Consider the following 15,357-nt stretch of genomic DNA (forward strand, 5'->3'; position numbering starts at 1 on the left):
GTGTCCTGAGACTGGTTTATTCCTGGTTGGTTGATCTCCAGGCATTGCTGGTTGAGGGCCGTGCTTGTGGATGGAGTGGCCCTCCTGCTCGTGTGTAGTACTGGCTGTACATTTAGTGAATCATTTCTTTTTATTGCCCTTTTAAGAGGAGAGCAGTAAGCTCTGCGTGGCTTGTGTGTTTTATTAGAGTGCTGGTGATGGCAACTGGGAGAAACTAATTCCATTTATTGATATCACACTCTGTATTAAATTGTGGCATTTTCCTTTGAAGTTGAGTTGCTTAAACAGGGCAGTCCGTTCCCTCCCACTTGAAGGAGCAGCTGTGACCTAACCAGGCCTTTGGTGACTTTGGTCTCCATGGCCTTTCTCCTGTGACTATTTAATTCTGATCTCAATCCCCAAAAGTATGTTAGTTTCCTGTGCCTGGGTGACCACTGCTCTCAAGTGGGACTTTCTTTCCTCTATCTGAAGACTTGTGAATTGTTTGTATCTTATTGCTTAGTTTTATTTTTTTTTTTTCTAGAATATACCACTGTCTAAAGTGACTTTATTTACATTTTGTTTGTTTGTTTGTTTGTTTTTGTTGTTGTCTGTTTTCCCCTAAAGAAGCAGAGTTTGTGAGACAGGATCTCTTTCTTTGTTTACTACAGTGTCCCTGACATCAGGGCCTGCATCTGCATACTTTGCAGATATGCCATGTTCTGAATAGGTTTCAGCTGAGGGTGGTGGCGCCCACCTTCATCCCAGCACTCAGGAGACTGAAGTAGATGGATCTCTGCTCTACAAGTGAGTTTCAGAGCTACAGTGAGACACTGTCTCAAAACTCCAAAAAAAGAAAAATACTAGAAGCTTTCTTCTACATTTTGTGCCACACTGCCAAGTGACAGTTTCTTGTATTTGCTTTTTCTGTGGGGTGCATGTTCAGAAATACATACTACAGTATGAAAGATTGATCTTACTCTGCTACTGTGTGCCGTTTGAGAAGAAAAGTTGGGCTGGTGTCTCAGGCTACATCCATTCTTTGATTCGATTGAAGGTGTCACTTTCTGACACATGTGAGCTGTCTTCATATTTGTATTTAAGTTGTTAAACTGAAGTGTTTGCCTGGAAAGTGAGACCATTGAATCTTGAGGTGAGATCACAGTCTCTCCCAATCTCTCCTGAACTGGTCTGGTTTACCAACCCTTTCATTCCTTATATGATACATAATCACGTATTCACTTAGAAATAGCCTGAGAATAAAGTCACGAGTCTCAAGTTCTCTCTCTCTCTGTCTCTCTCTGTCTCTCTCTCTCTCTCTCTGTCTCTCTCTCTCTCTCTCTCTCTGTCTCTCTCTCTCTCCAACTTCCTTCCTTCCTCTCTCCCTTTCTCTCCCCCTCTCTCCCTTTCTCTCTCTCTCTCTGTCTCCTCTGTTTATGCAAATTGCTACCACCTAGATTATCTAAATTCTTTGGTGTTTGGATTGGATGATTGAGGAGACTTCTTAAGTTGGACATTCAAGTCCCAGGGTATTTGTTTTGTCCTCATGTGGGGCTCCTCAGACCTCAGCCCTCCCCAGCATCACCTGGGAACTGTTGGTGCTAGAGAGCCAGTCCAAGTACTGATTTAACAGGTGCCTCTGATGCATCCTGAAGTTTGAAAACTGTGGCCGGGGAAATGTTAAAGGTTCAAGGTAGCAGAATCCTACAAACCAGCCAAGTGGCATTAATTATTAGCCTGGGGAGCCCACCTCTTTTTGTTGGTCAGTGACTTGGATTGGTTCTCTAAAGGAAGGCTGTAAAGTTATTTGCTAGATTGATTGTCACATATTGACTCTAGGTTGTTTGTATTCTATGAATCTGTCACTGTAATGATTTGCTGGGACACTTAATAGGAACAGGCTATGATTTTTTTCTTTCCCTGCCCATGGCTGAGTCATGGGTGGCTGGGTCCTTACACTTTCCTGGATAAATTTCTCCTTGTATACTGCATATTTTTATGCACTTCTTAAAACTTGGTGTATTCCTTATACATTACTATTGTGTGTGTGGTATAATGTTTATGTGTTTGTGCATGGTATGTGTTTTGAGTGTGAAGGTGAGTGACCCTGTGTGCACATGTCAGGGTCAGAGGGGAGCTGCCTCCCTCTGCTTCTTTTTCTCTCACTGTCTTGAGACAGAGTCTTAATCTGAGCTGAAACTCGCTTTGGGGATTAGCCTGGCCATGCAGTAAGCTCTTGGGATCTGCTTCCATCCCCCTCTTCAAGTTGAGCTCACAGGCGTGCACAGCCATGCCTGGCTCCATGTGGGTGCTGGGGATTAATCTCAGCTCTCCACGCTTGCCTAGCAAGCTCACTCTCCATCTGAGCCTGGGCAGCCTCTTTTATGAAGCACCACTCACTGCTGGATTATAGGAGACTCAGGGGGTGGTTAACCTAGATTAGTTCACAGGTAGGGAATGGAGCCAATGAGGCTGTCTTGCCTGAGGTTATACAGCAGGAACAGGAGAGACTCACTGCACTTGGGTCAGCTACAGGAGGCAGGACTCATGATGGATTTAATTGTTGGATTTTTGTTGGGGGCTGAGCTGGAACTTGCTTTGTGCCTGTGGAACAGTCCCTTCCTGAGCTGTTTTCCTTTTTTAAATAAGAGAAAGGAAAAGGCAACCAGAGGAGAGCTAATAAAAGTGTCTAAAGAGGATGAAAACATCAGTTTAAGTGCTGCATTATGGAGGAAATAACCTGACATTACTATTTTAATTATGGTAGTTGCATTGGAACTTATCAGTGTGGGAAGAGGGAACGCTTACGCCTTGCAGGGAAGTGGGCCGTGGATGAGAAGATGTCCTCTTTCAGAGTCCGCCTGTGCAGTGCACAGCCCAGTGAGTGCTTCTGTGGTGCCAACAGCTGTCACAGAGATAGGCCTGGCTTAGTGAGAGGCCTGGCTCTCAGGCTCAATGCTGCCACCAGATAGGATCTGATATCTCATGAGGAAGCCACTTAACCTCTTTGGCCCTCACTTTCCAGCACGTGGTCATAATAACATCCACCCAGCCATGGCAGTGGGAAGTAGCTGGTCTCTGGGTTTAAGAGCACAGTCTCTGGGCCTGGTCACCCCAAGTCAGTTTTGTGTCTGGCTCTGGCTCACTGGTGTGATGATCTCACAGACTGCTTGCCTATGCTGCTTCTTCAGTTGTGGAATAGGGTGTGATAAAACGAACCATTTCTCAGGGTTGTTGTCAAGGCAGAATTAGTTCCTGTATGTACAGTGCCTGATAAATAAACACTTCTAAGAGGGTTATGAACATCTTGAATGTTAGGTTCTGTCTTGACTTTCTAGTAGTCCTTAGGAGTCTTGACGTCTCTTTGGTGGTGAGAATTCCAGTTCTAAAAGCTAAACATTCAGATGCTGGAAGCACCTGAGCTGGGTAGACATCCTCCTTTCCTGACTGAAATCAGTGAAAGTTTTGGGGTGTGGCCATTCTCCCACCCATGCTGAGTCGTCTGCTTTGGGGAGCCTTTCCTGGTAAAGTCTTTTCCTTGTCTCTCCAGGGGCTTCTGTGTCTCTGTGACTATAAAGTCAGTTTCTACTTAGTTTACTTTAGCCCCCTCTCTCACCGTCTCTAGTGACCACCTTCTCCTTGCTTTTGTGTGAGCCCTTGAAACGAGAGGCCATGGTAATCCTTTCTCCACGGACTTGGTTTCTCCTCCTCTGTGTCCTGTGGGTGGATGTTGGTGCTGTTGACTGCTTACTAAGGTGGCCTATTTTACTAAAACTTAACCTGAAGCCAGGGAGCTCCTCCTTATGGCCAACCGCTGTTCACTCAAACTGCTGTTCATTCTGATCTTAAGCAGTCAACAACGCACTCTTGTGTGCTTTTCTGAAGTGTCAAAGTCCTAAAAGAATCGTGGCCTGTTATGGTTGGTACAGCTTTCATGACCTCACTGTCTCTGGGACATGTGTCTGGCAGACATACCGACACACAGAGAAGGACACACAAGACCAGGAGACGGGGCTGTGAGGTGAACTGTGGTCCTGTGACCTGGGAGCCAAACACTGACAAGTCGGTGAGGAGTCTCAGAGCTGTGCAGAGGTGCTGTGATGGGGACAGGCTTTCTCTTTGGATCCTACTCATCTGTCTAAGGGCTGTGACTGGTGCCTGATTTCTGATTCCAGTTTGTCTTTTGTTTCAGCTTTGCAGTGTCGAGGTGGTCAAGAGCCCTGTGTAAATGAAGGGACGTGTGTTACCTACCACAATGGCACAGGCTACTGCCGGTAAGTTCTTTCACACATCATTTTCTCTGACAGTAGGTTCTGGGCAAGGTGTGCTCAGGCTTCTTCTTCTTTTCAATGCTTCTGTGAACTCTTGCTGGTTCCTAGATCTTCTGATGTAGTTTTGTGGGTGGTAAGGATGGAGGACAGACTGGTTGTTAGATAATGGTTGAGGAAGAGTATGTTACTATCCTGTCATTATCTTTATCATTGTGAAAGGGTTTTAGTGAGTGGCTACTTAATATCTATTGAGTACTTTTTCTTTTATTTTTTCATATAAATATATATGAGATATATAAGATATATAAACATATAAGACACAGCTTTAGAATCTTTTCTCCCTCAAATAGGATCATGTTTTTAAGTCACACCAAGTAGATATCCACTCTAAGTGAATGTAAAGTAGTCATTGGAAAACTTTAATCCCCTTGTTTAAAAAGTCTGGTTCTGATGAGACTGTGGAGCAAGGTGCATCTGAGCTGGTAGAATGGAGGTAGGGCCGGTCTGTGGGTGAGCCACATGGCTGGGGAGGGGATTGGACCTGGAAACTTGAGGTACCTCTTGATTCAAGACCACTTCTTTTCTGTTTTTTCAACTATCTAGTCTAGCCTAATTTTTTTCATTTGAGACAAGCTGTGAGATAATTTCATACACGGTTTTTTCCCCATTTCTTTAATGTGTTTGTTTTTTTATTTTTAAGACAGGGTCCCATTATGTAGTCTTGGCTGCCTAGAATTCTCTTTGTAGACCTGGCTGGCCTTGAACTCACAGAGATATGCCTGCTTCCACTCAGAGTCCTTGGATTAAAGGTGTGCATCACCAAGCCAAGCTACATTTCTTACTGATGGCATATGGTTTTTTTGTTTTGTTTTTTTGTTTTGTTTTTTTTCCTCAGAAATTTTAGTGCTAAGGTATATCCATTCTCTTTACACCAGGGAAATAAGATGTGGGATTAGGAAATCGCTGGCCCTTTTTCTTGTGTCCTTGTGACCACTCCTCTTAGATTCTAACCTTAGCATCTACATTCTTTAATGTCATAAGATTTTCAGAATGATTGTCAGAAACAATTTTCTTCAACAAAGTGAAAATATTTAAACTGTGATGACAGTTAACATTAGTTTGTTTGGCTTGGAATTAAGATAGCATCGGAAATGAAAGTGTATATAACTGATTGTGGCTACTCACTTGGTTTTTAGCCAGGAAATCCCCCCCCCACCCCCCGTGGTGTACTGTCTTCCACATGGAAGACTAAGGGAGGGAGTTCCGTACCTCTACTGGCCACCAGACTCTGCAGTGGCTGCTGTGTGGTTGCTTACTCCGTTCTAATACTTAGTTCTCTGATGGTCTTAACTGGCACAGTGTGATCACCTAGAGCCTCTTCTTAGAAGAAAGGCTCAGGTGCTCTGACTCTGGGCTTTTTGTATCGCTAATACTTAGCATGGTGCCTGCTATTCAGGGACTGTAGAAAAGTGTTCTGTCCTGTGCCTTCTTCAACAACAGTGGATCTCAGCCTTCCTAATAGTGTGGCCCTTTAATACAGTTCCCATGTGTAATGACCTCCACCATAAAATTAGTTCATAGTTGTAATTTTGTTAGTTAGAAATCATAATCTGTGTTTTCCAATGGCCTTAGGCGACCCGCTATGAAAGGGTTGTTTGACCCCAAAGGGGTCACACCCATAGGCTGAGAACAGCTGTTCTAGGGAGCTGTCAACAGATACCTATTCACCTCCAGTGGGGCACTGAAAATGGAACCAAGAACTGATGCCACCTAAGTCTAGCTAGTCCATTGGAATTCCTTATTGGAGCACAGGTAACTCAAAGGCCAGATGCCTGCCACACTGAAAAGCCCACCAACACAGTGGCAAAATCTAGAGACTCACACAAACTCACACAACTTGCAGGAGGAGGTGAGCCTGCTCTCCCCACCAGCTGTTGGTTATTTTTGTAACCCTGGAGCAAGGCTTTGCAAATCCTCTGGGTTCCAAGCTTCTTATTCCTTGTGAGTTTCATTAGCTGCATCTTATCAGCTCCCTCCTACCTTTGCAGAATCCATGTTTCAGTTGGGAGGAAACAGCCACACACACTCCTTGAATAAAAAGGTCCATACACACAGAGTTCAGCACATACCATCATTTCCATGTCTCTTATCTGTTTATCTTAACAAGATAGATTTTCCCCTGGGAATTTTACTTGCTTTGTGTAACATTGGCCTGTCGGAGAGGCAAGCTAGTTGGATGTAATTGGACTTAATGACTTATGCAGGGAGAGTTTCACATAGTTTAGAAATGCTGGTCTGTATATGGTCTGCTGTGAGAGAAGAGGCTTCAAGGGAGAACAGTGTCTGAGCCCTGGAGAGGACACTAAATAAAGTTCACTTTTAGGGAGAGGCAGTTACTAGCCTCAGACTTGAAGCATGACCAGGGAGGCATGGTTACACCCAGCTTCAGGGAGAAACCATGCTGGCGTCAGCCGGGGACTAGCTGTGGTGAACACCTTTTGTCCCAGCACTTGGCAGGTATAGTAAGGCCGATCTCTGTGGGTTCAAGATCAACCTGATGGACCTAGCGAATTTCAGGCCAGCCAGGGACCCACAGCAAAGGAAGTAAGTTTGGAAAGGGAGGAGTAAGGGAGAAAGTTGGCAGAGCCATCCTTTTGGGAGACCAGCAAGAAGACCAGGAAGAATGCTCTCCTCACTAAAATGTCAGTATCCTCAGGAAGGGGGGTGGGGGTGGGGTGTGATTGACCACAGAGGAGGGGAGCCGTGGCAGAGGCTGAACACACTGCTCTAGGTGCTGCCCTCAGCTCTCTGGCGCCTCAGCCTCATTTTAAGTAACAATGGTGTGCACTCACGGCCCTTGTCAGCATCCCTTCACCACCCCGGCCCGAGAGACAAGGTATTCCAGTTTGTTCAGTAAATATTTTCACAGCATAGTGCGTAAGTATTCCAACACTTAGAGGATTATGAAGATCACACAGACATGCAGGGCCTGTGATTGTCTTTACACGCAGGGCATGTGATTGTCTTTTTTTTCCCTCCTGAGGTTGTTTAGTGGATTAAGGAAATAGAGTTGAAGCCAAGTTCCTTTTGTAGGGGGTGGGGTGGGAAGTGGGAGAAAACTGTTTTAGAGTGGAAGGTATCCCAGAACCTGTTAAGGTGGCATTATGCTGCTGATTCAGCCAAAAACCTAATGATTGTTTATAGAAATTATAGAAACCCTTGATAAGATCACATTGACAGATGCGGATAAAGTACTTTCAAAGATGGGTTTTGTGCACAGCTCAAATGTGTGGTTTTTTTTTTTTTTTCTTTTTTCCCCTTCTCACTGTGATGAGCCCGAGGACTGTGTCAGATTGTGATGCCAGGCAAGGGGAACCTGTGCAATCTTGCATAAAACTCAATTACTGCTGCTAAATAGTTGCTGTCAGCTCTTAATAAAGTCCTCTCACTACTGAAAGTTAAGACATTTTATTCTCTCCCTGTCCTACTGGGAGGTGTAAATATATAATTAAGTTTGGATGTAATTAATCACTTTCGAGTTGTTTGTTCCAAGCTTTCAAGTCTAAACCACCTCAAATCCCATTTTGATTAAAAATCATGGGCAGCTCATGTTTGCTAGGATGCTGGGTGTAGGTGAGGTCATGAGTTACCCAGTTCACGATGTTTACTGTGAGGACGTATTTATCCTCTGTCACATACTGTCTGGGGTGCCAGTGGTTACGCTTCTGCCCGCTGCTCTTTGTTCTGACTGGGGGCTCAGTTTTGCTTTCCTTCATTCTTTTAAATGTCTGCCCAGACACTGGATGCTGCATTTGGAGTGTTTATCCCAATGGAGCTTTGTGGGAGTGGGAATGTTCTGTCCTAGATGGATCACTGTGATCCCATTAAGGCTATGGTAGGTAGATTTGCTTCTGTTTTACCCTTAGTGCTGAGAGGTGGCCTACATAGCCAACATGTGACCCTTCAGAGGACTGCTGTGGAGTGTGAGGGACTGACCAGGCCTGGGCTGTTTTTATCAAGCCCCTCTATGGCAGACTTGAATTCTAAGGAGGAACTAACTGCCTGTCCAGTCTTAGCAGACATACAACTCTTCCTGTTGGGTCTCATAGTCTCATCTTCTGCACAGTCAGAAGCTATTGAAGAAGTATTTACACAGAGTTGTGTTCAGACTTTGAGCTCCTCCTCCCAGGTCTTCGTCTTTTCTAAGGTTTTGCCTTTCAAATTCCATTTATCTCCATGGCTCCTGGTGCCTCTGCCTTGTCTCTGTTAGTTGCTTTCTTCTGTAGTGCTGCATTCTTCTGTGGAGCAGCTTGCAGAGGGAAAGCAGCTTAGTGTGGGTTCTCATTGTTTGCTTCTGTGCCTCTCAAGTCCTGTGTTCCTTGGAGTTTTCTCTAGTGCCTTTAATATTTCATCCTGACTTTATAGTTGTTATGAACAAGGAAGTTGCTCTGGTGTGATTGTCTGTTATTCGTAAGGGTGCAGATCGGAATCCGAAGGGTCCTTCGCCATCGCCTGCCATGGATGAGGTGCCTAGCACAGGATTGGAAGAGGGAGGGAAAGGCACATGGAAAGCCACACAGTTGCAGAGGTCCCTGAGGATGGGTGCTTGCTCCTGGGAACCTCTAGTTTGTATCTAAAATTACATTTTTAAGTGCATGATGATGGATGTAAAATGTTATAAAATGCAAGCTGTGTCACATTTTATCTAAACCTTGTTGCTAGCTGCAGTAAACATTAGCAACTAAGTATTTTCTTTGCCAGGATTAGGAGTGATGTTGGTGGTCCAGGCATCTGAAATCCATCCAAGAGAACTGGGCGGGTTGCCTTCATTGTCCTCTTAGCACAGTTAGGTATCGTAGCGGAGATCAGAGGAGCTGGACTCCCCCAGAACTCAGCTCTCAGTGGAGGACCTAGCCTAGTGCTTGTGTGTGGTGGTGGTCTCAGAAGGGTGTGTGCCATCGAGGCCAGCTCAAGGGTAGTCCCTTTCATCACCTTCTCCTGAGTGCATGCACTGCTGTGAAGGGGAGATGACAATCAGAGCCATGGAGTGGACTGTCCACTGGCCAACTGCTTGCTTGCTTTCCTGCCAAGCTGGCCCTGCCAGCCCCGTTCCTTCATGTTGGGTGCCCTACTTATCAGAGCATCATGTATGCATAGGTTCTCTGGAAGGCGATAGCAGAGCCAGCCATACCTCTGTAGTGTCTTCATTTTTTTTTTTTTTACACCCTCTTTTTAGAGTCTTTCAGATGTTAAGTGAAGAATTATATCTTTGACTTATTCAAAACCTTTCACGGGGTAGGGTTTCTTCTCTTTTTCTTAGAGTGGTGATGAATGCTTAACTCGAGAGTTACTTATTGTGCAGACAGAGTGATGGCTCAGTGGTTAAAAGTACATGCTGCTTTTACAGAGGACCCAGGTTTGGTTTCAAGCACCCACATGGTGGCTCACAACCATCTGCATGTAACTCCAGCTCTAGGGAACCTGAAGCCATCTCTGTCCTCTGAGGTCACCAGGCTTGCAGGTGGTACACAGACACATAGGAGCAAAACACCCCCACACATAAAGTAAAAATAAACACATCTTAAAAACAAAACAAAACAAAAAAAAAAACAAAGAGTGACTTATTGCAGTCTGCCTGTGTGTACCACAGGCAACTCCAAATATGCCGCTCGAGTCTGTGGTAGTAGTTGCAATTAATTGATATTGTTATATTACTTCATTCTTCTTTGGAAAGTCATCCAGCCATTACCAGTTCACTGGATGACTTAAAACACTCCTAAGCAGCCCTGCAGGGCTGTTGTGAGGTCAGGTGGGAAATAAAGCCAGGCAGGAAATAACTGAATCTAGTATGGTCTGTTCAGAGTGAGCCGGGGCTGTGGTGAGTGGGGAGAGCCACAGCCTCAGGTGGAAGTCAGGGATGTCATAGTACAAAATATCAAAGGTAATGCAAAAAATGCTAAAAAACGCCAACATTCCAAATGAGGAGATTAGCAATACCCATTATTGCCTTTGCCTCAGGCTCCAGTGTGGCTCAGCCTGGTGCTTGTGAGTGGATTAAGTCTTGGAAGAGTCCCGTCTGGTAACATGCAGCGAACATAGATTTCTATGCTAGATAGACTCGAGTCTGAGCCTACTTCCTGCTAGCAATCAGATCTTTGGCAATGTAACGGCTACAGTGCTAGCTGACTTGTTCTGGACCAAGCTCTGCCATCAGTTCCCCTGTTTATATGAAATGCATGTTAACTTCTCAGAGAGTTTGGATAATTTGCCCACGATCTTAAAACTTTCTTTTTTAACTGATTCGAGATGAGCTCTTGGAAAATGTGCTGTCATTTGCCTCAGTTTACCTATCAATAATACAGGACCAAACTGCATAGCAAACTGAATGCTCAAACCAGACCTCCCCAAAAGGAAATGTGAAACACTTGACAATATATGATTACTAGAATATGATTAACTCTCTGCCTTTATTAATTACAATTCTTTTATTTATTTACTTATTTATTTTTATGTGTGGGCATGCATGTGCTGTGATGTGCGTGTTGAGGTCAGAGCACAACTTGTAGGAGCCGGTTCTTTCCCATTGTGTGGATCCCAGGGCTTGAACTCAGGTTGTTAGGCTTGGCAGCAAGCACCTTTATCTGCTGTGCCTATTTCCTGGCCTTTTACTGCCTGATTTGAAAGGTTTTAGGTAGTCCTCAACATCTCACTTAACCATGTAGCTAGTCAAGGCTACATGGATGAGCCTCTGCTAGTGCCTTTTGACATTATGCAGATGAAATATAAGAAAAAGGCAGTGGAATGGGGGGAGGTATGGAAAATATTGTTTGTGACTGAGCTTTTCAGTAGAGAAAACAAATAAAACCCCTTGAACCTCCCCATTTCCTCATTGGGGACTAGCAGGTCCAAAACAGTTTTATATAGCTGTGATACCGAAATGGGTGAAGCCCAGTGGCTTCTGGGATGTTGCTGCCAGTACAGAATCACTTGTTAAACATGGCACTTGGTGTTTGCACATGAATTACCCATGCACGTAGGTGTGTCTGTCCATCAGTCTGTACCTTGTCTAACTGCCATTCAAGTCTTATTCACGTGGTCCTTCCAGAGCCCTTTAAGCTGAGTGTGTCAGAAGAGTCTTCCATTAGAGTTCTGACCACTAGTTTCTTATCAGCACGTGGTAAGGGAGTCCCTGTGTGTTTTCCAAATCCTCTTTATGCTTTAGGCTGAAACAATAAATGTTGTTTGACAGGGAAGTAGAAGGCCATCCGTAGGCTCTGCCTGAATCCCTCTGCCTGTCTTGGGTAGCTGCCAATAAATTAAATCAATTAATTTTGGATCACAAAGCTGGCATTAATAGATTGGAACTTAGCTCAGCTTCTCTGAACACAGCCTCCAGGTTAACCATAATCCTGTGTGAAGTTGCTCATTGTTCAATTGTAGCTTGTCAGCACCGTCACGTCATGTGGAAGCCCTCCCACCCCACTTCTCTCCCCTGGGAAGCAGAATGAGAAATATTTCTGTTTCTAGAGAAGCTTAAGTAAATTCTTCATTTTAGTTTTGCCTGTATCTGACTGGAAATATATCGAGATTTCCAAGCTTATTTTTGATAAAATAGCATAGATATGTGGAATGATGGACCCTTTCCTCGGTGCTCAGGAGTTGGAATTCCCAGTAAAGACTCCGGGTCTCCTCTTTGTTGCATGCACACATATCCATGAATGAGTGTGCATACATGTGCACATGTATAGAAGAGTGTGTTGTTTCCATGTTTGTATAATTTGAGTTCTATAGCCAACCGAAATGCAAGGTAAATTAATATTTCTCTTCAATTTCACTACACTTTCTGGATTTTATTTATCTTCTGTTAGTGACCTCCCTGAAAACACAGGCAGTCATCTGGGTCTAAGGTCCTTGGACAGGAACATCAGACTTCCCCTTCTGATGCTGTAGCTTCTGATTAATATGCTCCTTTCAGAAATAGTCCACATGGTCTCTGTGAGAAGGACTGTAGGAAAGAGGAGTGAAGGCAAGGACAGTGGTGATGGCTGGCATTGCTCAATGACTGCAGAATCGAATCCTTCTGCCCACTTCCCCTCCTGTAGGAAGAGAAAGTTCATGAGAACATCGCCTGCCTTGGAATCTAAGTGGTACCAGAAGCCCTTATTTAATTCCAGTCTCCTGTTCCACAGAGGTACTTCCTCTGCTTGACTGTACTTCTCAGTATCCCTGTTACACAAGGCAAGCACAGACTGTTTTATTCAAATATGAACACCCCATGTCCCCCATAGGATGGCAGGGACTCGGAGGACTGCCTCCACACATGCCAGAGGCTTCTCAGGCCTTTCTGTGCTGGGTCTTGTGAATAGACCGAAAAGCCCCAAATATGTCTCCTTGTTGGTTGCTTTTTCTGTCTAAATTCTAGTTCATGTAATGTTTCACTGAACCAGTGTGTGGATCAGTCGAGTTTCAAGCGACAACTGCGTGGTTTGGACAAACATCCTTTCAGCAAATGAATGTGTAGAGGTGGAATGCACAGCATGAGGCTGGGGAAACGGCCCAGGCACAGGAAGAGAGGGCAGCTGGCAGCAATTACCTTCCTTCCCTGGACTTTCTGACTCATCATGTTGCTAGACAGAGTAGCCAGGTAGCTTGTGGCTGCATTAGGCAAGAAACTCAGAGTTCAGGAGTCTCTAAAGCCAAGAAAAAGAATGGGTTTGGGTAGAGGGAGTGAAACAAGAGCAGAGACAGCACCTGGATGCTCTGCACAGGCTGCACATTTCCCTCTGTTAGCCGAGAGACCAGGTATCTCATAGTCTTGTCCAGCATCCCATTGGCGAGGTTCAGTTCATCTTAGGGGTCTGGAGTGAGTGGATATCTGTTAGCCAAGTCTTTGGTTACCCCAAATTAGCTCATGTCCTTTACTGCCTGTTTCCTCTAATTATATAGTACATATCCAAACCCCCAATTATCCAGAATAGACCAGGCTGCCTGCTCTGTGTGGAAAACATTTGACAGTGGTTATGATTTTCTTGCCTAAACCTTGGCAGTGCCTTTGTCCCTCAACCGCCTGGCCCTTTAAAATTGTGAAACCCTGGTGCTTGTGTAAGTCAGGCACATCTCCTTGAGGAATTTTTTTACTGGACAGCTTGCCCCTTTGAAACCTTAGTCATTCTGAGCAGTACCCAAAGGACCTCCTTGACTCTAATTTTTCTGCCATGGTCCTATTTGTATATAATATTTGTGGTGTCTGACTCTCAGTCTCTTATTACTGAAACTCATGCCTGTGAATGTCTAGGTCACTCCTTAAAACTGGACAGCCCTTGATTACTAATGAAAGGTGACTCATTTCCTTCCAGGCAAAGACTGACACTGACTGTCGGCGTTCGTAAGATGTCTCTACGCACAGCTCAGTGGTGAACTTTATGTAGCCCTTCTAAGTTGTTCTTGGTGGTGTTTTGTTTTAGAGACAAGGTCTCTCTCCATAGCCCTTCCTGGAATTTGCTGTGTAGATTAAGCGGGATTTGAACTCAAAGAGATCCACCTGTCTCTGCGTCTGCTGGGATTAAAGGCTTGTACGACCACACCTGGCTCCTCAGATTTTATAAGAGTTAAATGACAACATTATTGTGAGCTAGGGAGAGAGCAGGAGAGGCCATCATGTTGAGTTGAAGGATTGCCTGAAAATGAGTTCTGGGGAAAGGTCCTCCGAAGATTTACCTAAGGGTTGATTCCCTGTGAGGTATTTTTCCCAGACCACTCTTTCTCACACACATGTCAGCCATTAAAATGCTTCCTGTAACTTACCTGTAAGGCTTGAGACTTCGTGTCATTCTGTGCTGAAGAAGTGAATTACTCTGTATTACATGACTGACTAAAATACAGACAGGGATTGAGTTATTTCTCTTGACCCCATTAGGAAAGCTTGACATCTTATCTTTTTTTTTCTCTTCATGGTAGCAACCCTTTAAGAACTGATGTGGGTAAACATAAGTATTATTATGGAAGCAGAACTTAAAAACAAAAAATCTGAGCTTTTGTGGAGCAGTTTGAAAGAATAGGGATTTTAATTTTTTAAAGTTTGGTGAATCCAAACAATGTGGAGATCATAGTTCTCGGTGAGGCGTGTGTCCCTGGAACTCTAGGGCTGTGAACAGAACCGAGGGGACCTGTACAATTTTAAAGTGACTGTTGGAGATTGTTTGGTTCAGCATCTTACTTTTAGAAAAGGTTTGTTTATTTTTATGATATGTGTCAGAGTGCTTTGCCTGCATGTGTGAATATACTTCACATGTATGCTTGGAGCTCCTGGAAGGCCAGAGAGGGCACAGGATTCCCCAGAGGTGGAGTTACAGAGGATTGTGACTTGCCAGGTGACTTCTGGGAACTGAACTCTGCTCCTCTGCAATAGCAGAAAGTGCTCATAACCCCTGAGCCATCTGTCCAGAGCCAAGCATGTTATTTTTAATACAAAGAAGATGAAGGATCAGACAGGTAAAGTGATTTGTTCAAGATTACATATATAGCAGCAGAGCCAAGACTAGTCTAGAGGAAAGGGCTGTGGGCACAGAAAGATCTGTGGCCGTCTTGAAGCCCTGGGCAAGACATTTTAAAAACTGTGTGCTAATTACACTTTAATATTTATTCAGATAGACAAAAACTCACAATTGTTAAGACACACATAGTTATATACATTTACACATATATATTTTATATGTGACAGACCTGGATTGTGTGTGTATACACTTGTAAATGCACCCATGCCCTCAGAGTCTCTGGTAGAACTGTCTTGATGACTACTGGGAAGTGCCGAGGGGGGTGTAGGTCCATCTGTAGTGGCTTTGCCCACATGTCTAGTCAGTGAAGCACCTCTCCAGAAATGGTATAGAATGTGAGTTGTGGCGTGTGTCGCAGTTTCTGCTGTAGACTGGCTTTGCTTACACTCGGGAGATTGTACTTGGGGTCCGTCTGGAAGCACAGATTCAGCCTGGGCTGCCTCAGCTCAGGCTTTGCTGTGCTTGTCGCCACAGTCCCTAAAAACGATTCTACATGCCTTTGCTTTGGTACAGTTGAGTTGTAAGTTCTGACCGCATGTCTGTTGGATGTTTAG

General features: G+C 44.5%; 1 protein-coding gene across 1 annotated transcript in view; it reads left to right on the forward strand.

The window, feature by feature from the left end:
- The window catches only part of Notch2 (notch receptor 2), a 134,573-nt gene that overhangs the window by 31,326 nt on the left and 87,890 nt on the right, over nucleotides 1–15,357 (forward strand). Inside the window, exon 2 of the mRNA XM_034499834.2 lies at nucleotides 4,172–4,253. Coding sequence (XP_034355725.2) covers nucleotides 4,172–4,253 — 82 coding nt within the window. The remainder of the gene's footprint in view (nucleotides 1–4,171; nucleotides 4,254–15,357) is intronic.

Source organism: Arvicanthis niloticus, chromosome 4 (genome assembly GCF_011762505.2).
Source record: "Arvicanthis niloticus isolate mArvNil1 chromosome 4, mArvNil1.pat.X, whole genome shotgun sequence".
Lineage (NCBI taxonomy): Eukaryota > Metazoa > Chordata > Mammalia > Rodentia > Muridae > Arvicanthis > Arvicanthis niloticus.